General features: G+C 39.8%; 1 protein-coding gene across 1 annotated transcript in view; it reads right to left on the bottom strand.

Moving 5' to 3' along the window:
• The window catches only part of SVEP1 (sushi, von Willebrand factor type A, EGF and pentraxin domain containing 1), a 291067-nt gene that overhangs the window by 169559 nt on the left and 96331 nt on the right, over positions 1-25177 (bottom strand). Inside the window, 4 exon segments of the mRNA XM_075204846.1 lie at positions 1281-1475; positions 5563-5742; positions 6764-6943; positions 7812-7970. Of these exon segments, the coding sequence (XP_075060947.1) occupies positions 1281-1475; positions 5563-5742; positions 6764-6943; positions 7812-7970 (714 nt within the window).

The raw sequence follows: 25177 nt of genomic DNA, 5'->3' as shown, positions 1-25177 counted from the left end.
TACGCAGTGCAAAACGCCTTGATTTTGCACTGCTGTGTCTAGATTGTCTTCCCACCACATATCAAGGTGCACTTTAATACATTTCATTTGTATATTTGGAGCTCTTAAGTTGGCAAAGTGCTCCTAGATAAATGCTTCTCAACCATGGTGCAACTGGAAGATGATATAATATGTGTTCCGTCAAAAGTATAGGATGATGCCTCATCTCTAACAGCTCAAATCTAGTACAAAAGTAACATACTTTTGCAAATCTTTAATACTGCTCCACAAAACTAGGCACATAGGAGTGACTACTCTGTACTTAGCAAGAAATGTCCTCTATCTGTCCAACGCCTCCCATTGACCGATACTAACTTCTACTCTGCCACAAATGCCGTCATATTGCTCAGCACATCTATAAGCTTTTGACATAAAAGTAGGTGTGTGGTGGCGCCATTTCAATGTATTTTAAAATATATAAGCATGTATTCTTTATATTCCCCTGATGAAGCTTGGAACTCAGATGAAAATGTAGGACCATTCATTCTCTTTCATAAGGCTGAGTATATTTATCAAGCATCGCCACTATGAGAACTATGAAACACCACTGCTGGACTGACAGCATATCAAGCATTTCAGATAAGTTGCTTTATATTTCATACTAATGTACACATGTATCTATCTTATATTAATAACACGTCATTCTAACAATAATACACCATATATTATTATTTTTTTCTATTTCCATATCCTGTTTGCAGGATTATGATCCCTGTGGAGGTCCTCGATTAAGTTCAGATAAGCATTGATGTTTTATTTATTTGGTACATATTCACGCGCCAGTTCAACTTTGATAACCATTACACAATTAAACTCAGTACCGACAGAAGCTCTGCAGATGCTCTAGGCAGCACCTGTACTAAGTTCTGAAGTAGTCTCATCCTCTATATAATCCCCTAAAGTCCTAACAACGAGCCCCACTAGTCCTCTGCATTTAAGAGGTTAAGAAAACCCATAGATCACTTCCCACTGTGATCTGTAGGTTATCTGATACTGCTGGAGGAAAGGAATATACATTAGAAACATGCTTACACAAGGACGCCAGCCTGGGTTGCTGAAACTCATCTGGTATCTGAACAAATTACAATGCCATGATTATATCATTGGACATGCAAAAATGTGTAGTACACAGATTAATACAGTGTGGTGTACTGTAGTGTTCAAATACAATGTACAAAATAAGACAAAACTATTTTAATATTTCCCAATACAGTTATATAAATCATATTTTTTGTTTTTACCTTTGCAAACAGCTGATTGGACATCTTCACTCCATTTTCCACTTAAACATTTTACTTCATCCCTTATTTCAGATAATGCAAAACCCTTTTGACATCCCAAATGGCAGAATGATCCATGTATGGCTGGCTCTTGTCCACAAGTTATTGGGTATATCAGAACATTATCAGGTTTGTACAATGCAGGACAGTGGATTTCTACACAAGAAAATGTTAATCTAATTAGATGATATTCAACATCACTTGGATGCCCCTGCATTTTATACAATTAATATGTGCTTTGTATGCAGAAGTAGATCATATTTAAAAAAAACAAAGACAGACACACACATGTGCTTTTACATTTCTATGTTTAACATAAAACAACATAAACTTTCCCTTGTCATGATTTACAATGCATTATAACACCTTAGAGAAAAAGTTGCCAATGCTGTGTCTTAAAAACATGACATTTTACTCTGACCTGGGATCTTGCAATGGACCATATTTGGATCTTAGCATTTGCAAAATATTTGCATAGCTTGTCATATTCAGACTCTGCATACACTGGTGCTCCAGATCTGCTATCACTTTTTCCAACTTGACATCTATAGGTCTCATCAATGTCCACAAAAACTTCCAATGTTGTATGTCATTATCTATAATATAAATGTCTAGTGGCGTGTGTTAGTCTGTCTGTGTGTGGAAAAAATAAAACCAAGCTGCAGTGCCACCTGCTGGGCGGAGTTATACACTGACCTACTAAATTCTTAGTGTGTATGGAAAAAAAAATTCAGAAAGGGCTGAAATTTGGTATACTAAGATGTTTTTAATTTGTTAATTTAATTTGTTAATTGTTAAAAGTGTTTATAAAGATTTTAAAAAAATATATATATATTTCTTGAAGGAGAAGTGACAGTTGGGAGCGGTTGGTGGTTGCTGGGGGTGACAGTGGGGAGTTTTTAATACCTTAAGTAGCTTGATTTGACTAGAATGCATGAGTATCATGCACGGGTTAACTGACCTAATAAATTCTTAGTGTGTGTGTGGGGAAAAAAACCTCAAAAAGGGCTGAAATTTGGTATACTGACATTATTGAGGAGTTGAGGGGTCAAACTCATTCTCGTGAGGTAATTTTACCTCATGAACACACATGTGTACAGTGGCGGATCCAGGGGGGTGCGATCGGGGCAATTGCCCCCCCCCCCCCCCTAGCAGGGGTTTGCTGCCGACAGTATGTGCAGGTCCGTTTGGCAGTGACAGTGTGCTGTCCGGCTGCTCTGATTGTGTTTTAAACACAATCAGAGCGGCCGGGCAGCACACTGTCCCTGCCTGTCACTGCCGAGCGGACCTGCACATACTGTGCAGCCCCCGGCAGCCTCAGAAGTCGGAAAGGGGGCGGGGCCTAAATCCCCCCGCCCTAACATCCCCCCGGGGAACGAACATTTTCTAGAATGCATGAGTATCATGCACGGGTTAACTAGTATTTAATATGTACATACAAGACTCAAAGCATGAACACCTTTGCCATCACTTTCATGTTAGATGTAACTAAAGATGGACTAAACTGCATCAACAAATTGTGCAAATTGATTTTCTTCAAACCCTGCTTCTGCCTTGCCACTCCACACTGTTTTAAATTCACATTTTGCAGAAATTATAGTCTATGAACTGAGCTGGGAGACGAGGGTAAATTTTTTTTCTGCTGTGTGTTATGGTTGGGGCAGGACTAGAAAATGCCAATTTCAAAATGTGCAAAATGTAATGGCCAATTGCGTAATGAGTTGAACATTTTGCTGAAAACCTTTGAAAACTGTGCTCATCTCTATATGTAACCATTTATTTCTGCGTTTTTTAATGGCCTGCTTTTAATCAATTATATATTTTTTATTATTTTTTTCTGTACTGCCCTCAATCCTAAAAGTATTCAGACATTAATTTATGTTATATTGATTATCTTTTAACATTATATCATTACTATTCTATATTATTTAAAAGTATTATGTAACTTCTTAATATTATTATTTTGCATATATTAGATCTGTTTATCCATAAGGATGGTATTGACTGACTAGAATCATTTCCCTATGTCTCCAAGATTTATGTTAAACTGCTTGAACAAAACGACTTAAATATCAGTACTAACCCATTGGCAAAAGCAAACCCCTTCTCATTATAATTCAGTTCACCCCCAATTCATCAATATCTTATTTTCATTTACTTATTTTAAATTGCACTCCGCCCCTTTTACTATTAATAAGAAAAAGTTAATTAAATGTTTGGTCAGTCCCACAATGCCTCAGATGAAATGTAAGCTCACAAGAGTGTGGCCTTGATAACCCTGCTAGACACCTCAAAAAAGCCCACGTGATGCATTAAAAGGGTGCCTACAGTAACCCGTTAAATCAGGAGAGCACAGTTATGTAACACGTCATTCCATCCTAAATGATATAGGTGGAATGCTTTTACTCTAAAGCTGAGTCTTTTTTTTTTTTTTAAATCCAGTATTTTTATTGAAATTTTTTAAGATATAAACATACTAAACAACAAAAAGAAAAACAATCGCATACATATCGGAATTAAATGACGGAATTTACAAGATTACATTAAAGCATAATAATAATAAATGTGCTATATTCATTCAGGATCATACATTGTAAATGCTTATACATAAGTATGTTACACATGCAGGGTTTATTACATGGACTCAGATACTTATTATAAGAACTGCGGTAGCCATACATTTAAGTAGATAGAGCATCTGTACTAGATGACATAGGATAGAATGGAGACTCTAACCATCTGTACCATATATTCTCAAATCCCTTCAGAGCCTGTCTGCTAGTATAAACAAATCTCTCGTGACTTATGGTGGTATTGACCAGTGCCTTCCAATTTTTAACCGTGGGACTCGTCGGGGCCAACCACAGCCTCGCTATACAGACCTTAGCCAACATCAATAACTGTGAAATGTACATTTTTGTCAGTTTATTAACTTTCCCCTTCAATCGGAGCCCAAAGAGACAAGTGGCCGGTGAACTAAGAGACACTTCAATTCCAGTAACCTGAATACATCTCCTGATCCTTCGCCAGAAGATTTGTATACATGAACACTCCCATAGAAGGTGACAAAATTTAGCATTGATCGAATTGCATTTCGGACAGTTAGGGGTAGCATCCGGGCGAAATTTTGCCAATCTAATAGGGGTAAAGTAGGCCCTGTGTTAGATAAACACCTGTATTTGTTGAAATTTTAATGATGAAGTATAACCTTTAGTACTGTCTGTAACCATTTCCCACTCCTTGTCTGATAAAGGGCCAATATCTATTTCCCACTGATTCCTCAAACCATCCAAATCATCTGCAGTGGATTCATACAGAAGACATGAATACATTCGAGAGATCAGACCACTATAACCCAAGGCCTGTAATTGTTTCCTCAGTGGATCCACCCCAAACACCAAAGTCTCCCCTTTAAATTGTGTGTTTAGGGCGTGTCATAACTGAAGGTAAGAATAAAACATTGTTCTGGGTACAGAGAATTCCCCAACCAACTGTTTGAAGGATTTAAGTACATTTGTATCATAAAGCTGACCTACCGACACCACACCCAACCGAGACCACTCCCTGGCCCTCTTCACTGTATTCAACTTTTCAAATTTCTTTGCCCCCCAGATAGGAGTATATGGATCAATGTCAGTTTGTTTCATTATTTTATTACATTTTGTCCAAATCTTAACTGCCTGAATCAGGAGCGGAGGAGCCCGCATACCAAGCCGCCCCGCCAGCAGTGACTGTAAGGGAGTGTGATTAGAATTAAATTGGTGTACCAACACCCAATGTAGCTCATGGTAATCGGGGTCCGAAACCCATGCCTTAAGGTGGACCAATTCAGAGGCAAAATAATATAATTTCAAGTTAGGAAGTGCAAATCCACCAGAAGATCTGGATCTATACAGCGAGCTGAGCTTGACCTTAGCCCTTCCCCCTCCCCAAACTAATGAAATCAAATAGCTATCAATGCATCGGAAAATGGAGGGTGGAATATATACAGGTGACTGCTGGAGTATATATAAAAACTTTGGCTGCACCATCATCTTAATTAAATTTATCCTACAGGATAAATAAAGCTGAGTCTTTAGTTGATTTAAAAAAATGTAATATGTTTTGCTCAAAGCAAGAGCAAATGGTACTAAAAGTTTAGCTATAGTGCAAATTTATGGCATTACACAATATATAATTTGAAGATAATTGATATTAAACCTTACATAGAAATGAGACAAAGATTGAGGCAATTAAAATGTACCTGTGCAGAGAGGTTCCTTTGCATCCCAATGTGCACTTCCTTGACAAACCAGTTCAGCACTACCCTCCAATTTATATCCATCATTACAAGATACAGTGCACACAGTTCCATAGGAAGTATCACCGGATGAACAGTTTATCTTGCCATTGTCAACATACTGTAGTTTTGGGCATGTGCGTACTGCAAAGAAAATTTAAAAAATTATATATATATATATATATATATATATATATATATATATATATATATCTATCCTGTAACTCATCCCATCCCAAGCAATCAGATTATTTTTCAATTATTGTCATTATTCAAGTACAGTTTATAAAATAAAAGTATATCCCCTGGCTTGTTGCTTTTTCTTATATCACCTTTTTCGAGGGCACTAATTTTCATAAATAATAATTATTGAATTAGTTGCCAAAAACACTGCAAACATAAAGTGAATGCGAAAAATGTTCAGACTGGGTGATCAAACTTGTTATTCTTTGCCATCCATATTTATATTCCTAATATTTTAGATTCAGTCACTGTAAAAATTGTATTTCATACATGCATCAATTTAAAACTAACATAACTGCAAAACGAACCATTTATAGAATGAATCTCTATAGCACCTAGGTAAAATTCAAACATTTTGCAAATTAATATAGTACATAAAGCAAACAGAGTATGACATATTTATAGAAAGTGAATTTAATGTAATTGGGCTGAACTCCATTTCTGGTAAACACATATTACAATAACTTTCAATTGCCTTAGAGTAAATATAATATGTCAACAATGTTCTACATTAAAACTCTTGACTTAGAACATTTTGACAAACACATAGAAGGGATATCCTCCAGATGGTTCTAAAGATATTCTAAAAATATATTACAAAACAGTTTAAGGCAAGGAGATTACTTCCAACACCCATTAGAACCTTTTATGTACAAGTAAAGCTCTATTTTCATGTGATAAAATGGTAAATGAAAGTATTCACATGCTTTTGTCTAGGCCTAAATTCTTTGCCAGACTCTCATACTAAGTGACTGGATGACCTTTAATTGCTAAGGACGCCCTGATTCTAGGTCAGTGAGTTAATTAGAATCATGTTTTGTTTTTGTAACCTGACTGTATAAGCATTGCATTCTTGACATTGAGTTATTATGGCTACTGTGCCTTCACAGGAAAAATAAAAGTTTATTCATTACTATCGTACCTCTGCAGGTGGCTTCTGAGCCAGACCATAGTCCATTTGGTTGACAAAGCCGAATGCTGCTTCCAACTAATTCAAACCCTGTCTTGCATCGGATTCCACAGGCTGCATCAAAGTGATTGTTGCAGATGTTCTGGATGAAATAGCCATTCTCTGGGGGCAGCAACTCAGGGCAGCGAACAACTAATGATGTTTAGAATACAAAAACAACTGTTATGGGAGAATGATTTGCATTCCCATTAACTGAGAATGGAGTCTGCTTCCAGTTATCACAAGCCTGATATACTGCAAAAATGCTTTCAAATTGCGTCTTTGTGTAGCTTCTATGCATGTTTAGAATTAATGGTGTCATCTCACAGCAGGAGTGATTCACACAGGACTACAATTTACAGAAGAGCACACTGGATATATATATTGCAGGAACACTGTAGACAACTGGATGTCTCTGGTGGGGGAACATTTTTGCCTAGAGGATATAATAAATGCACAATATACTACATGGATTACAGGTAAAAAAAAATGTATTCAAATATATAAATCTTAGCATGTAGTATAGTGCATTGTGTCTTCAGTAATGAGAAGTGGTGAATGTTATCACATTGTGAACACTTTCTGTACCTTGTTTCCAACAAGGGGCTTGGTACATGTATAATATTGGATTGGTTTGAGACTGATCATATGAGCATCTACATGCATTTGACCTGTAAAAACAAAAAATATTTTCACCAATAAGAGGAAATGTTTTCCAGAGTGAAAATGAGATGCCAAACAATTAACTTCCAACCCCAATCCTTGCCCGGGGCATAGTGAGGTTTTGTTGGCTTAACACTTTCAAGGTCCTGTAATGCATCCCAACCAATCACATCCTAACTGTCATTATTTAACATTTTTCACAAATATTCCCTATGTGTCTACTCTACAGATGTAAACCACAGTAGTTCCTTATGAACATTTCTGAAGGCAAAGCAGCTTTCACTCTCTATATTTCCTGGCCATAATTATAGACTTATAACAATCTACTTCTCTACGAAAAATGCATAGTTGACTCTACCTTTGCAAGTCTGGTCATCTTCCTCATATCCTTCTTTACATACACAGTCCTCCACTGATGTGCTGCCTGGTGGTGAAGTGTGGTTTGGATCAGGACATGAGATACAAGTGCTCACTCCACCTGGTGAACCTTCTGGTTTGTATGTTCCAGAGGGACAAGCTAATAAACATAAAGAAAATCCATATTATACCTTAATCTGCATCAAATGGACAATTTCATACGGCTCTTCTACAAAATAAAATACAATGTCATTACAAAAGCTATATACAGTAACTATCAGATGGTCTGCTTTCATATACTAAAGATACATTAGTGCTTTCCTGGTCATGTGTTCCAATGTTGGTAATTAAGGAAAAGATTCTGACTTGCACAATCCACTTAAATAGTATCATGGTTCACCTAGCACAGTGTTGGCTAACCTGTGACACTCCAGGTGTTGTGAAACCACAAGTCCCAGCATGTTTTGCCAATATATAGCAGCTAATTGCTGAAAGGGTATACTGGGACTTGTAGTTTCACAACACTCTGGAGAGTCACAGGTTAGCCAACACTGACCTAGCAGCTGACACTAGATGAACCAATGAAATGGACAACCTTTAGCACCACAGCATCAATGCATATACAACATTTATGGCCATTGTACATGGCTATGAATATCCAGTATATTTTACATCCTTCAAAGATATATTAATTAATATAAATTAATCAGCAAGATAATGTATGTTTAAAAAGTCACATTGCTTCCCCAAAAGAAATGGATACATATTTGTAGGAAAATATGCAACAAAACAAATTACAATAGATTAAAGTACATCCAGTATGTGTTATATAATCATCCGTGGTACAGACAGCAAAATTGATCCATGGACGTGTGAGGATTGCAGATACACAATTGTTGGGTGAGTGATGAAATAAAAACACTCCAATTAAGTGATGTTTATTATATTGTATTTTGAGATGGGAACAACACTCACAGTCCATGGTAGGTCAAACAAGATTTTCTCTATTGTCATCCACAGATGAAACCAGACTAAAGTGTGATTTTAACATGCAAAAAAGGTCCCTGCATTGCATTTGTTATTTTCATGTGTCTATTTTTGGGTAAATGCAACCATTTTTATAGGAAATGCATGAATCTGTCTGTTAAGTTAGTGGCATCTACAGCAGAGACAACATGTTGGATCTTCTAATGGAATAAGCTGGGTGCACCTGGCCACGGTTAGCCAAATGAAGGTTGGGCACATGAATAAATCTTAAACTGAATTCACAAGCAAAACAATATTTTAGTTTGCAAGTCAAGATATTAAAATGAGGGGTGAAAAAAGTGCATCTATTGGGATGTGCCCAAAGAAGACATATATAAGAGTCTCTTTCTCCAGCAAAAGGAATTCATTTTATAGGTGCTGGTAATTGGAAGTCATCCTTTATTTACATCCTTTTTCATCATCCATGAGCATTTGATGTTTGTATGCAGATGTATGTATCATCATCACGGTGGCTTAGTGGTTACCACTTCTGCCTCACAGCACCGGAATCATGAGTTTGATTCCTGACCATGGGCTTGTCTGTGTGGAGTTTGTATGTTCTCCCTGTGTTTGCGTGGGTTTCCTCCAGGTACTCCGATTTCCTCCCACATTCCAAAATCACACTAGTAGGTTAATTGGATGCTATCAAATTGACTCTAGTCTCTCTCGGTCTGTGTGTGTATGTTAGGGGATTTAGACTGAAAGCTCCAATGGGCCAGGGACTGATGTAAGTAAGTTCTCTGTACAGCATTGTGGAATTATTGGTGCTATAGAAATAGCAGCTGCTGCTGATGGTGATGTATAATTGCATAAACATCCAGTAGATATTTAAACAGACAAAAGTGACAAATATAATAGAAACAGTCTAATCTCTGCCATTCTCATATAATTTAAGGCATACATGAGGCTGAAACTGAAAAGTTGAACTTAATGAAGGGGGTGATAAAAAGGTCTCATTGTCATCCACCATGTGCATTTATGGTGCCCAAAAGCCCAGTTAAACAGCACAGAGTAGTGCATAAGCGCTGTTAAAATGAAGGGCTACAAGGGGTTAATTGTGCTTCTGGAGACTTGTGACCAGGAGTGATTGACAGGAGAAGGATGAAGGCCCTGATTGGCTGGGGGAGTAACAGAAAGAGGATGTGCAGGAAGGAGGAGGAAGAGAGAGCAGCATGGTAGAAGGAACAAGGGGGGCTGAGGTGCAGCCGAGCAAAGAGAAGAAAAGCTGCTGTCAGAACTGGTGACATTGCCAGCAAAGCGGACGGAGAACAGCTGGGGACACGCAGCTGGGCGCCAAAGACAGTATCCACCAACTGCAGAACCCTCTCAAGGTAAAACCCTAGCCTGCAGTGTATTGCACACACCCCAGTGTCAGAGGGAAAAGTGATGAGAGAATCTACCCAAAAATGCCATTGCATTCTTGTACAAGGAAGGATTGTGAGAGTTTTCCCCCAGATCATACCTTTATACAGGCTGCAGGGAACAATTAAGCTATATCCTATGTGTTGCTGATATCTGGACACTATCCCCTGTTGCAGAGCAAATGTGCTCATATAGATTCATTGACTGTTGAGGGAACAGCGTCATCTTGTGGCTGAACTGAGCAACAGCCCTGCTTTCTACTATAATACTTAACCCTTCTGGAAACCTCTGCAGGACATTGGAACACTACCAAATTCCTGTGCACAGGTCAGTCCAGGACTGAGTGGAAAATATGGTAACGTTACCGGGGATAATATTGGTGCACCAAGTGTTTTAGATGATGTTAATGTTATGTGATTTACCTAAGAGTTGATTTATTGATATTGAAGGTGTGACATTCAGCGCTAGCGGTACCGCTGCGATTCAAGTTAACCCAGAGGGAATAGCACGGTACCCCAAACACCTGAATAAGAAGGAGCCTTCTAGTGGGCGCGGTAGTGACCGTAAGAGTCTTGATGGGTTATTATTGATGGTTCTTGCATCATCACCAGTCAGATATTGTTAACTTGAAAGTAGTAACTGTGATTACCAGTGTGCCTTATTAGACAACGTGCATTGAAGATGTTATCGCTATTGTGCCTTATACTCACCAGGTGTATGTTATATGTTAAATGCTATTGTGCTCTACGCTGATCAGACACATTATTTTGTCATTACTATTGAGCTGAAGGGGTCAGTGGCGCGGTGGCTTACCAAAACTATCTTTACCGCATTCTCAATAAACCCAAGTTGTTTGACCAATCCCTGTCCCTTTCATTGAAGTATTTATCTCCTGACCACCGGATATACCCGAACAGAAAAGAAACTGACTCGTGTCTGGAGGACAAGGCAAGGGAAGGATTTCCCATCAGTACTCGACCACCACATAAACTTTGGCGTCAAACCGAACAGGATCCGAGTGCATCAGGAGAGTAATACCCTCAGTGGAAAATGGATCAGCAACCAGCAGGGCCACAAAACCCAGAACAGGCCGCCCCAGCAGCAACACCAAACATGCCCATAACCCTACCGTACTATTTCGGGGCCCCATGGCTCCCGAAGTACAGCGGAGACAATGACAAGCTACAGGAGACTTCATTCACAGAATTCAAGAACAAACTGGAATCCATGTTCCGGCTATACACGTTGAATGAACAGCAGAAAGTGGAGATCTTAATAGGGCAACTCACAGGGTCGGTGCTCAGAGAAGCAATCTCATGGCCGATGGACGACAAGAAAGAAGCGGCACAAGTTTTAAAAAAAAAAATCCACAACGTTTGAGACAAGAACTCTTCCGGAGCTGAAGATGAAACTGTATGCTCGCAAGCAACAACCGAACGAGACACTGCGGGACTATGCCCTGAGCCTACAAGAGATGCTAAGAGCCATTCAGGCAGTGGACAAAGAGGAAGTATGAAACGCGGACGAAGCCCTGACCGTACAGTTCGTAGAAGGAGTCGCCCAAGAAAGCGTTAAGATTCAGCTACGACTGATGAAAGCACAGATGCCAGGCAAAACCGTCCGAGAGTTTAAAGAGACCGCCATTGCCATTGTCGGTAACCAACGGGGAAGGGAGGAAGAATACCTAGAATTGGTGTGCTTCAGAGAAAGCGCAACTCGACGGGAGCCATGGCAAGCAGCACAGAAAAATCAACACGGGCCCAAGAATCGGTAATACAGAGCGGTCAGTATCCCATCGAAGACCCAATACAAACGCTCAAAAAGCAAATGGAGGAGCTGACCATCGGAATGGTAGAAATCCAGCGAGAGATGCGCCAAATGGCGAGGCCACCGGCACCCACCTACGGGGAACCAGAGTGGAGGCCCGAAAGACAAAGACCAGTCCGAGGCAGGTGGGAACCACCTCGCGAGTATGTACGGCGATCGCCCAACCAATTCAATGGTCAAGGGCGCCCGATATGCCGTCGGTGCCATGGGGTAGGACACATAGAACGAAACTGCGACCAAAACGAACATTTAAACTCTGACACCCCGAGATTGAGGGCCGAATCTCGGGACAAGCCCCGGGAATAGATCCAGATCCAGAAAACTGGAGGCCCCAGTTCATTGGACAATGTCCCACATTACCTATTACAATTAATGGAGTGGAGACCCTGGCTATGCTTGACACGGGGTCGCAGATTACGACCATCCGGCTCCCTACATTCCACAAGTATTGGGGCAAAGAGCAGCTGTTATCCCCACCCCCAACCTGGCTGCAGCTGATCGCCAGTAACGGCCTCGAGATTGCGTGTGAAGGGTATTGGGAAGCGGACATCCAGATCGGAGCGACCTTGTTGCCAAGACAAGGCTGTCTTGTCACCGCCCCCTGTGAAGGGAACATAGCCCCCATCATCCTGGGGATGAATGTGCTGCAAAGATGCCCGGATGAGCTAGTGACGACTTTGAAGGGTAAATTAACCCAAGCGGCTTCCCCCGGTCATCAGGCCTTTCAACATACTGTTTGGCTCCTACAGGGTTATCAAAAGTCCGCTGGTCCCCATGTAAAGGTTTTGGGCACTATCAAATGGTTTGAACTGCCATTAAGAAAAATAACCCTATTGAGCTGAAGGGGTCAGTGATGGGTTATTATTGATGGTTCTTGCATCATCACCAGTCAGATATTGTTAACGTGAAAGTAGTAACTGTGATTATCAGTGTGCCTTATTAGACAACGTGCATTGAAGATGTTATCGCTATTGTGCCTTATACTCACCAGGTGTATGTTATATGTTAAATGCTATTGTGCTCTATGCTGATCAGACACATTATTTTGTCATTACTATTGAGCTGAAGGGGTCAGTGGCGCGGTGGCTTACCAAAACTATCCTTACCGCATTCTCAATAAACCCAAGTTGTTTGACCAATCCTTGTCCCTTCCATTGAAGTATTTATCTCCTGACCACCGGATATCCGAACAGAAAAGAACCTGACTCGTGTCTGGAGGACAAGGTAAGGGAAGGATTTCCCATCAGTACTCGACCACCACACATTTACTGCTGCACTTATAACTGAGGGATGAATTAAGAGGGAAATTAAAATAACTAGTTTACCACGGTTCTTGATCTGGACTCTATGGATGTTTTTCTGGATGTCCAGAATGTTTTTTTTTTGCTGGAAAACACTGTGCAGTCGGCAACCGAGGCTTGGTGGCCACACATTACTTTTATTTGGGGCATTCTAAACTTGTTTACTTTTGAAGAGTCATCTTTGGTTTCGGTGCAAGTACCACCCTTGGGGGCTGACTTGTTGGTTGCATTCCTTCAGCCCAGTGGGGATGCAAGTTATTGCATTCCTGGGATGTGTGACATCAAAGTTAATGATAAGGATAAAGGTGCACCCGTGTGAAAATGTTACCCAGTGTGATTGATATCCAGAGAGTAAATGACCCGTGTTGGGGTATCACGAGTTTTGGGCATAGCTGTACTGCCTACAGTTCTCTCCTCCACCATACAGTGTTTTTGGTTAAATAAACTTCTTTTATTTGCCACAATTATGTCTTAGTGCCAATCATTTATAGCAGAGTGTAAATATGGTAAGAGAAGTTATTTAAAGTAAGAACATCAATCATTAAGCATTTTAATGCTATCCAAGCACAGTCAGCTATTGAAGGGCCAGTTCCATGAATCAGAATTGGCCCTGTACCTATGTATGCATGAGGTGAATAAATAGGAACATTTCATCTAACATTTATTGTGGGGGAACATTTTTGCATTTTAGTAAGTGACCTTCATATCTCTACAGCATACATCAGACAGTTCTGATTTTAGGACTCTGTTCCCCTGACCACGCACCCTGTCCTGCTGGTGGAGAGAAACATGTTGGGAGGTATGCTACATTTAGAGGAACAAGTTAGCCTTTATCTTATAAAATTATTACACAATCTGTAAGTAGCATGCCAGGTATATCTCACTGTCTTCATTCTGCTCCACCTATACTCTTATGTTACAAATAGTTGCCAAATTTACCAGCCAAGCCAATAAAAATTACTCATAATGCCAATGTAATTAATAGAGCAGAATTATAACTAGGCTACTTTTTTCCAGAAAATCTGTCAAACCTAGATGCCATCCACCTCTTTGGTTCCACTACGTCATACTGTTCACTGCGTCAACACCTAGCAGTTAAAATCAGACATTTGAGTAAACATGCGAAGATCCTGCTTTCTGCTCCATCCACACCCACCTCTTAAACTGACATAAACACAATTGTTTATCCTCTCACTATCCCCAGGTTGGACAGGTAGTCTAAGATTGTCTTGTGTGAAAAGCTTTATATGTCTTGTGGAGTGTGTTTATAAAAGTGGTTCTATATATAAATTACTCTTATTTTTATGTGCCTTTATCTGTTTAACTGGTGTCTCTAGTATATTCTAAATAAACTAGGGCTAGCAGTAAGGCAATACTGCATGTTACACAGCACCAGCACAAGTCTTCCTTATACTAGTAATATTGCATGCAGGGATAATGATTCCTAAAATGCCATGTCAAAATGAAATATATCAGCAGCCCAGTCCTATTAGCCTGGCAGGCTCATCTACACAACAGGCTATGACTATAAAAATAGCATATTAATCACTTAGCTAGAAATGCCAGCAATGCATAATTTTTCTTCTTTATTTCAGTTTTATACGAAAAGTAGGAACCACAAATGAGGCGGCAAATACATGTTTCCTGGACAATTAAGAATTGTATCATATTTTACTGCATTCCAAGTAAAACAAGTGAAAAAGTCCCAGTCTCCTGTGCAGGCTCCAGTGAAATCAGACACACCAGGAAAGGAACTGATTACGTTTACAGGCTCAATAGATGATATTATGCATTTGAAACTGTATAACACTACCAATGTATTAAACCAGCATTTACAGAATGAGCAATACCGTAGGTTACAATCAACCTCCTCAATTTGGTGCTTCTGATGATTCAACATGTTTTTTTTCTGGTTAATACACTAGCTGTTAAGCTTAAACATGCTCAGACCTTTTCTTACATATGTCTGGAATATGTTAAATTGTCATTATCGGGTGTAAACATCTTCTAGGATTAAGCAGACTTCCCAGTGATAACTGCATTCTGGCCCGAGCTTGATATATACAGTAGAACAGTACCATATCTATATATTACAAGTGGCTTGTTTGAAGGAACTATTGGAACGCTAACAAATGCCACTATTCGTAAGTTGAGATGAGCAAAATAATTCTGTTTCAAGCTTGTATGACTTTCAGTGTTTCGGCGCCTCCAAGTCATTTCAGAACAATTTGGCACAGAGAAATGGGTGAAAATGAAGAGATTCATCATATCAATTTGTCCTTTTAGTGTTCACTACTGACAGGGAAGCATTGTGGTGCTGCATTTGTTACAAGTAACACTCAAAGCCTGCAATTAACCTTTACAACCTCAATTAGAAAAAGAATAATAATATAATGATCAGTGTCCTGAGAAGGGCAAAGTGACAGCAAAATAAAAAGCCATTAGGGATATTTGGAAATGGTGTTTTTGTCTGCTTGTACCTACCCCTACACTGCTCTAATGATTGGTAGCTATAGATAATTACTTTTCAGTGTACTTTAATCACTTTTATTATTGTTGCCTTTATACAGACGGTATTCAGAGTACAGATGCGCCCTCTTTAACTGTCCCTTTGGCCCAACATAACAGAGATCAGTGATGGGCAACAAGAAACCCGCGTCCGCAAGCCTTCACTTGTGACCCCCAGGGTGGCTAATCTCAATCTTATGCTCTGCTCTGTTTATCCTTTTGACCTTGAGTAATCCAGGAAGGTCACGCTGCATTACACATGGGAGGGAGGGCAGCTTGTTCTCCCTCCTTCCTCAGTGCGGCCCTCCAACCATCTAGCGTTGCCCATGACTGACATAGAGGGAGTGTTGTTAAGTGATATGATCGGAATTTTTTTTTTGGTTAAAGTAAGATGAACTAGTGTTTTTTGTTGGGTACATGATGCCAAGACATAAAATAGTGTATAATGAAGTAAATTAGCCATGGCTACCAGCTTTTCCATTCTGCATAATTTGTTTACTCTGATCAAGGCTCTTGACAATGGTAACAGGGGCGGATTGGGAACTTAAAGTGGCCCTGGAAAAAATTATTGAAGTGGCCACATGTCAGCGGGACCAAAATAACTGTAGGTGGGGCCAACACAAAAGTAGGCGGGATTTAGAACTACAGGAATTTGGTTGTAGTAACATTTAGGAAAACCTAGATGTGATGACTTTACACACAGTGGGTCATCTCTAAAGCCATGCAGGGCAAATGTATAGTATACTATAAGCAGCCCCCCCTTAGTATAGTATAGTATAGGTAGCCCCTCTTAGTATAGTATAGGTAACCCACCTTAGTATAGTATAGGTAGCTCCCCTTAGTATAGTATAGGCAGCCCCCCTTAGTATAGTATAGTATAGGTAACCCACCGTAGTATAGTAAAGGTAGCTCCCCTAAGTATAGTATAGGCAGCCCCCCTTAGTATAGTATAGGCAGCCACCCCTTAGTATAGTATAGGCAGCCCCCCTTAGTATAGCATAGTATAGGTAGTCCCCCTTAGTATAGTAAAGGACCCCCCCTTAGTATAGTATATTATACTAAGCCCCCCTCTTCTCACATCAAGCAGACAGGAAGTGAAGTCAGACTTCCTATCTGCCGAACAGCACCATGGGAGCCTAGCAATTGGCTGCCTGTCGCTGCCCACTGAATACCAATATTTTAGATTGCTTTCCTGTACGTGCCTCCCCCCGCCGCATCCAAATGCGCCCCCCCCCCCCCTCCCCAGGAAAATCTGAGGTGGCCTCCAGGTGGCCTCGTTAGGCCATCGGCCTACCGGGAAACTTCCCTGTAAGGTCTATGGCCAATCCGCCCCTGAATGGTAATCTAGGTTTACGGCAATTGTAATGCAGCAGAGTCCCTCCATGCTGTTCTAGGTCTTTTCCCAACAGGAAATGTAAAGGTGTAATACAGATTTGTGTATTATATAGTAAATAAACGGGTGCATGTCCAACTTAGCATGAGCCTCAGAATGTGTAATAAAGACAGTCACAATGTCCCTGCACTCACATGATTAATTTAAGTAATAAATGACTGTAAGCTGTGCCATTTGTTTAGGATAAAGTAGAAAACTGCTATTGAATGAGAGGGTTATTTCTAAAGTGGACGGAGTGTGGACTGTTGTATGACGTTTCTACTTTTGTACTGTGTTTCTCTTCAGATTTTTCTGCCTCCCTTCATACCTTTGGATCGGGGGGGGTCTACAAATTACCGGAGCCCAGGCCTGCCGGGGGGCCCCCTTACCCGGTAGTTAGAAAAAATATTAAATGCCTTTTTATTTAAATGTCCAACGGGTGGCATTGTGAAAGCTCCAATAAGAAATAGTTGAGAATAGCACTATTTTAATACTTAATGGGGGAATTCAATTGCCAGATATCTCCACTCATTTTTCCTCACACCTCATATGAACAGAGATTTCTGTCAAATTCTCCACCACAAAGTGTCTCACAGACGTTCCAGAGATACTTGCGGCTAATTGAATTCCCCCCATAATGTCATGTGTAAAGAGATGCAGCCACAGCTCATGTTGATCATGCCCTCATCACTTGTGACCACGCCCCACTCACATCTATTCTGCTGCTATGTGTGTGGGGGGTAGGGGGGGGGGGCAGAAAGTTTCTGCACCGTGGACCCTAATTTCTCTTGGCGGCCCTGCTAGGGATACTGCAATTTGTGAAGTCCAGTGTGTTTTAGCTTGATTCAAGCACAGATCACTGATTTGGGTATGCAACATGTGTCAAACAATTAGCCTAATTCTAAAACATGTAAACTCATCCATAGATTAAATTATCTATATTCACGATACATGATATCCCTTATTAAAGGTGGTAGAGAATTTATTAATAATGTAAAACCTCTTCCGGGATTCTTGAGAGCCTCATTTCCCAACATGTGTTTTGGGGCTGTATCGGGCTTCAAGGTTCTCTGGAACAGTCATCTAGATAATGTAATTTGTACACTATCATGGATTGTAAAGACATCATCTTACATGCTGGGTGTTCAAGTCTTTTAAGCAATTTATTTTATCATGGCTGTGATATAGATTAAATGAATTATACTTAAAAGATATTTTGAAGAATTTTTATATTGGTATATAAATTAGTATATGTATTATCTTAATTCTTGTACAGGTGGCTATTAGTAGGGTCATGGTATGTGTTAGGTGAAAGAAAGTCTCATAGGCCCCAAAAATGTTGAATTTAAAACTAAAACTTGAAGTTCAGCCCATAAAACATACTCTCAATACCCGTTGGTTGCCAAAAAAGAAAATCAGTTATCGGAGCCTATTTCCCGATTATTATCCTGTTAATTTGTGAGCATTAGCAGTCAGGGACACATGAGAGGTCATATAATATATATGTGTTGACAGGTTTCTACCTTAACCCCCCAGTTGTCTCATGTCTAGAGGGTGCAAAAAATCCTATTAAAATGTAGTGACACAAAAATGTGAAAAAGTTCAAGAGAGGCACACTCTGTATATTTCCATGCCTGATGATATTTTCAAGCAACAAGTAACTTTATTATTGAAGTTAACAACATTCATATATTGTACTGTTTACTACCACTAAATATGTGTTCACAGATGACAAGAAATGAAATAGATGCTAACAAATCACAGTAAACATTATCTAATGCCTGTGTTTTTTCATTGTAAACAAATAAAATGATAAATGTGAACTGATTTTCCAGCAAATCCTCATAAAAAGTTGATATTAAAAAATGAATTTTGCATTTTAAAGAAAATAGTCTAAAAATATCAAGCTCCTGGGATCTGGCTTTTAAACCATATAGCAATTTCACCAGCGTAATGTAATTTTCTATGCATTATGTTGATTTAAAACTCCACTTGCAATTACAGTATGAGCCAATGTTGTCTATAATAAGCTATGTATATGCATGGCGTTATTTCACCATTAGAAGGTTGTTTTATAGGAAGCTTCATATTACTTTAAAAAAGGTAATGGGGAAATATTACAGTAACTATTTTCTAAATCTGAATTTCATTAGCTCATTCACATCAAAAACCTGTATCTACAATGAACTTGAAAGTCGGGCAGTAATTATGGAATTTAGTTGTGTACTGTTCATAGGAGTCGTAAGAGTATAGAAATTGTAAGACCAGGAAATATACATTCATAGTTAATATCTGCTTATGACATTTGTAGAGGAAAGAACTAGTAAACAGATATAAATGATCTGGGGCCTGATTCATTAAGGATCTTAACTCGAGAAACTTCATATTTTAGTCTCCTGGACAAAACCATGTTACAATGCAAGGGGTGCAAATTAGTATTCTGTTTTGCACATAAGTTAAATACTGACTGTTTTTTCATGTAGCACACAAATATCAACTTTAAATTTCAGTGTACAAATAAGCTATCAAGTATTTGTGTTCTACATGAAAAAACAGCCAGTATTTAACTTATGTGCTAAACAGAATACTAATTTGCACCCCTTGCAATGTAACATGGTTTTGTCCAGGAGACTGAAATAAGAAGTTTGTCAAGTTAAGATCCTTAATGAATCAGGCCCCTAGTGTTCTTCTTACACCTGAAAGGATACATACACCAGCATATTGGCTGCTATCAAAATTGACCCTTGTCTCTCTCTATTTGTCTATCTGTCTGTCTGTGTTTGCATGTGTGTGTGTGTGTGTGTGTGTTAGGGAATTTAGACTGTAAGCTCCAATGGGGCAGGGACTGATGTGAATGAGTTCTCTGTACAGCGCTGCGGAATTAGTAGCGCTATATAAATAACTGATGATGATGATGATGATATTCCGAGAATTAATGTGATACATATTGCTCAGCTGATAAGCAAGGCTGGATCTAATGGCCCGAGATGCAGAAATTAAAAATAGATTGTCAAACTTGCACAACTATGTATCCCAGAGAAATGTCCGGTGCGTTCAGCCCCGTGAACCATTTACACACACCAATACCACTTACCAAAACAGACTGAATGATAAAATAGAGGCTGTGCAGAATTTCTTTGCAGCATAAATGAAATGATGCCAGGTGTATGTATGAAGACAGAAGATGCTGACTGGGCTGAGGGGCAGGGGGGCATTTGCCTCTCAGGCTGATGCCACAGTGGGCTACCTTGGGCTGGATCACCGGGCCACCTGCATTTTTTTCCTTTAAAATGTTCCTAATAGGTTGCTAAGTCGAGTCTTGGTCCTCGGGCTAAAATTTGCCAGTTCTCCACTGGAAGACAGGAAGAAAAATCAAAGATTGTCGTCTTTGATTTGGATACAAAAGCATCTAATTCTGTAAATTAAATTTTGCTGGATTGTGTTTTTTCATAGCGCAGACAAACAATTTTTTAAATGATAGCAAGAACAATGGGCTGTCAAGGGTCTTAGGCGAAGGGGAGGGGGGGGGTCTTCCCAAGTCCATTGTCCCTGCCAAAAAAGAGCACAACTCCTGAGCTTCTCGAATACTAGGGGAAAAACATTCCCCTATCGTTGGTGATATGTACATTTTGGATAATATTACACCGATGTCTGTGGTTGTGACAGCAAAGTTCAATGCAATGTTTGACTGATCAAGTGTCAAGCCCACTTTGACCTCTGGTTTGTCACTTTCCTGATCAAATGCAAGCATTTTGTACTTTGGCTTGCCAATTGTCCAGGTCATTCCTCAGTAAGTGAGAAAGTAAACAGAGGTCTGAGAAACGCATTTAGAGGAGAGAAATTTTACTTTTATATTTTTTGTTTTATTGTTGTTATTTAATCATTATGATTTTTATCACGCACACAGCCTTTCATTGAAGAATGAACTACAAATCACCAATGGACATTGGTATAAAAAGTGTCCAAAGTGCATCTATCCCTTAATAATGGTGAGTACACCAGTACACGAGTGTACACATTGGTGTGTCTGCTTTCTCTTCTGGGGTACACATGGCATGGAAAATCGGTGAACCAGAGGACAGAGCTGACTTGACACTTGGTCAATCAAACATCACATTCAACATTGCTGTCATCTACAACCACTGGAAGACATCTGTGCAATATTTTCAAACAGGGTCGGACTAGCCCACTGGGGTACTGGGGAAATCTGCGGTGGGCCCCTCTGTCTGAGGGTCCAATCCCCTTTTCTAGGGGGCAGGGCAGTCAATGTGCAGTCATGGCCGTCGGATATCAGCCTGCTCCTCCACCAGCCAGGTATTAAAGGATTGAAGAAGCTGATAGTATTGTGGCCCAAGCACAAGCGCGGTGCAGTTTGGCTTCTAGGAGGGAAGGTGGCAGACAGTAATTCAGTTATGAAACTGATTACACACTTGACATAGTGTACAGTGGCTGGATATGTTGAGTTTCTTATGTATTGTGTACAACTGAGTTGCCCTCAATAAGCACCTGTGAGACATGTCAACAACAACACGGTCACAATCTCTTAATGCACCCTTCATTATCTGTCATTTCATGAGCCCTCTAATCAGAGAAATGTTCAGTAATCAAGCTCTTTAGTCCTCTCCCATGATAATGCTTTAGGGAAGTGCTACTGTCACAGACTCAGATGTAACTAATGACCCTTCCTGAGTTACAGTGTTAGGTTCATCGGCAGACGTTACTCATTTGTGTTCATTGTATCATAATACAGAAGCTGATACCAGTAATAGGACTGCGCAACATTACCATCTTATAGGAAGAGGCACAATCTGAGAATGAAATACATACTTCTAGGTTTATTGGCTTCTGGATAATTTAGACTGTATGCTCCAATGGCACAGAGTCTGTGAATAAATAAATATTCTCTGTATAGTGCTTTGTAATATGTAGGTGCTATATAGTGAGGTTTGGTCTGTTGTACAGTACCACGTGTCTTAGTATCTCTGCCACTTAAAAACATCTGTTGTCCTCTGAATCATGAGCTCAGAAGCTGTAATGTTCGAAGCCCCTAAAGGATCATATTCATTTTTTCTTCCACTTTGAGTGACTGGAGTTGCCAACACAACAGTCCTAGTTAGGTGTCCAATTGTTCTGCAGAGGTGGTTGCTCTAAAGTTAAAACTCATCATCCCATGTGTGTCCGGCTCACAATTGTGTGTAAAATACTGCACAATCACACTTTACATAGTGTACAGTGACTAGATACGTTGAGTGTTTATGTATTGTTTCCAACTGATAAGCAGAATTAAGTAAATTACCATAATTCATGTCAATATACCAAAGTTTCCTTCTGCCCTCCTTGTGTCTCATACTTGTTTTCAATATCTTCTTTTCAACCCAACTGCACCACTCCCCCTCGCTGCTGCCCAGACACCTTATTTTCCACACTTCACCTCCTTGGTTCCAGACACCCCATCTTCTACATGCTTCTTCCCTGCTTTCAGACACCCCATTGCTACACCCCCTCCCTGCATCCAGACAACTCCTCAGACACTCTTCCCCTCCCTGCTTTCACACCCCAAATCTGTCATACCTCTCCCTGCATCCAGACAATCAATCAGCCACACTCCCCCTCCCTACTGCCAGACTTCCCAAATGCCTCACTAGTCCACCCTGCTGCCTGACACATCATGTGTCACACACTCCCTCTGTGCATCCAGACCCTCCATCTGTCACACTCCTCCTACCTACTGCCAGACACTGCAAATGCCACACTTCCTCATGCTGCTGCCCGAAACATCATCTGTTGCACTCTCCATTCCTGCTGCCAGATCCCCCATTCACCACACTCCCCCTTCTTGCTTTCAGACACCCGATCTACCACACACCCCCTCTCTGCTGCCAGATATCCCAACTGCTATACTCCACCTCCCTGCTACAACATCTATCACACTCCACACCTTGATGCAACACCGGTCCCCATAAGTACCAAAAGAAAAAAAGAAAAACTTTATTCTGTGGGCTGACCATTTTCACTCTGCATTGGGAGTGAAACGCAGCATTGCAGGCCCTCATAACAAATGTTGGGCGAGAGCCTGATGATGCTTGGGCCATATTCTGCTCTCAGAATAGCAGAGTGGGACCCTAATGTGAGCATGCTTGGGTTTGGTGCATGCGAATTGAAACACCGATATTATCAGCCCTTTTCAAAATAATATTTTCTTTTTCATTTTATTCAATCTTACATATTACATAAATGCCATATTTCCATTAGGAAATAATGTGATTGTAGAGAAATGAATAAAGAAAAAACGCATGCAGGTGAATTGGGAATTGAAATTGTGAAAGTGTAATTATATCAAACAAAACATATTGGACACTGCACCATGTATGCCCCTTAAACTGGGCATTACAATATACTTAACTATACCTTTTAATCTTCCTATTTTATGATCTACTATGTAGAATACAATATAAATTGATTAATAGTACTGCAACATTAGGCCTATCTTGAGCATCTGTTAGTTATTACTCTCATATCTCCTGATGAGAGACTGTTCCAAGTATCCACCACAAAGTCAGTAATATATTTAGATAAAGTAATTCAAATGACAGAAACAGATCAGCATGATAGCAAGATAAATATAGTGTATATTCACATGGATTATAACACGTGCTAGAGGCCTAATACAGGGCCTTATTTATTAAACATGGAAAAACTCTATATCCAGTGAAAGCGGGTGTTTTGCAGGAGACAGGGTTTCACCCTATCAAAGACCTCTATATTATCTCCGGTGGTATCCCCCTCTACTGAAGAGATTCGTGACTTTCTCCAGCAAAAGTTTGCCCGTGCTGCCTATCAAACAAGGTACACACACAGTGGTACATGTACCGCTGCAATCCTCCTTTTACTATTGCCATCTCAGCAGAAGATAAAGAAATAATAAAAATGCTTTATTATTTAAAGCATTTTTTCCAAAGTTAAATATTTTAAAATAATAATTACTTTTTATATTTTTTATTTATTTTCATAACAATTTAATTTTTTTCTTCCCACTTTGGCTTTCAGTTTCACTATACATGCAGGAGCCAGCTACCTGGATCAGGCATGTTCATATTCTGACGAAAATGTCCTGGTGAAGCGGTAAGTGAAGCCTTAATGCTTGCGGTGATGTTTTAATACAGATTGCGGCGATAACAGATTTTCTACTGCTTACGATAAACGTTGATAGAAAATCCGTGTTACTGTAGCGGATTAATAAATAGGGGTCTGAGCATAAAAACATAAACCAAGGAGCACATTTGCACCTGGAGAAACTTAGAAGGGGTGCAAATGATTTTTTGGGGTTTTTTTTGCACGCTAGTAAAATACTGTCTGCTCTTGCATGTAGCACATAAATACCAGTAATTTTACACTGCAATTTAGAGTTGAGCTAGGACATGTCCCCTACTAACTCTAGATCTGGCTCTAAATTTCCCCCCTGAAGTGCAACATAGTTTTGCCAAGGTGAAATGTTATTGCTTTAAAATGAGGCCCTTTGTGTGGGAGAACCAGCTATATTTGTTGTCTAAGAGCCTTGTGAAGAGAAGCTTGTGAGTTCCATGGTTAATACTGTGGAATGTACCCCCTGGCTGCTTTCCTTGTAGGAAATGGTACACTTCCTGGTGAGTACAAGCACACTCACAAAGGAGATCACACATAAAGTGGTTTGGTTATTTTATCTTACATATTACCAACAACTGTCTGGCAGAAGAAGAAAAGTTATAGCTTTACAATGATGAAGAGAACAGCATTCATATGAAAACATGTGCAAATGTTTTTGACTTTCTATTAGTATTATTTCATTTGGAGAGTTAAACATAAATATAAAACACATGATTAAATATAAATATAAAATACAAGGACTTTCATTTATGGAATATCCTAAGTTAAAATGTGACCCTCCCAGGGAAAAACTGTTATTGGGGCCCAAGGTCAGCAGGAGTTAAGAGA

This window comes from Mixophyes fleayi, chromosome 1, assembly GCF_038048845.1.
Source record: "Mixophyes fleayi isolate aMixFle1 chromosome 1, aMixFle1.hap1, whole genome shotgun sequence".
Classification (NCBI taxonomy): domain Eukaryota; kingdom Metazoa; phylum Chordata; class Amphibia; order Anura; family Limnodynastidae; genus Mixophyes; species Mixophyes fleayi.
This window is presented reverse-complemented; position numbering and strand designations above follow the sequence as displayed.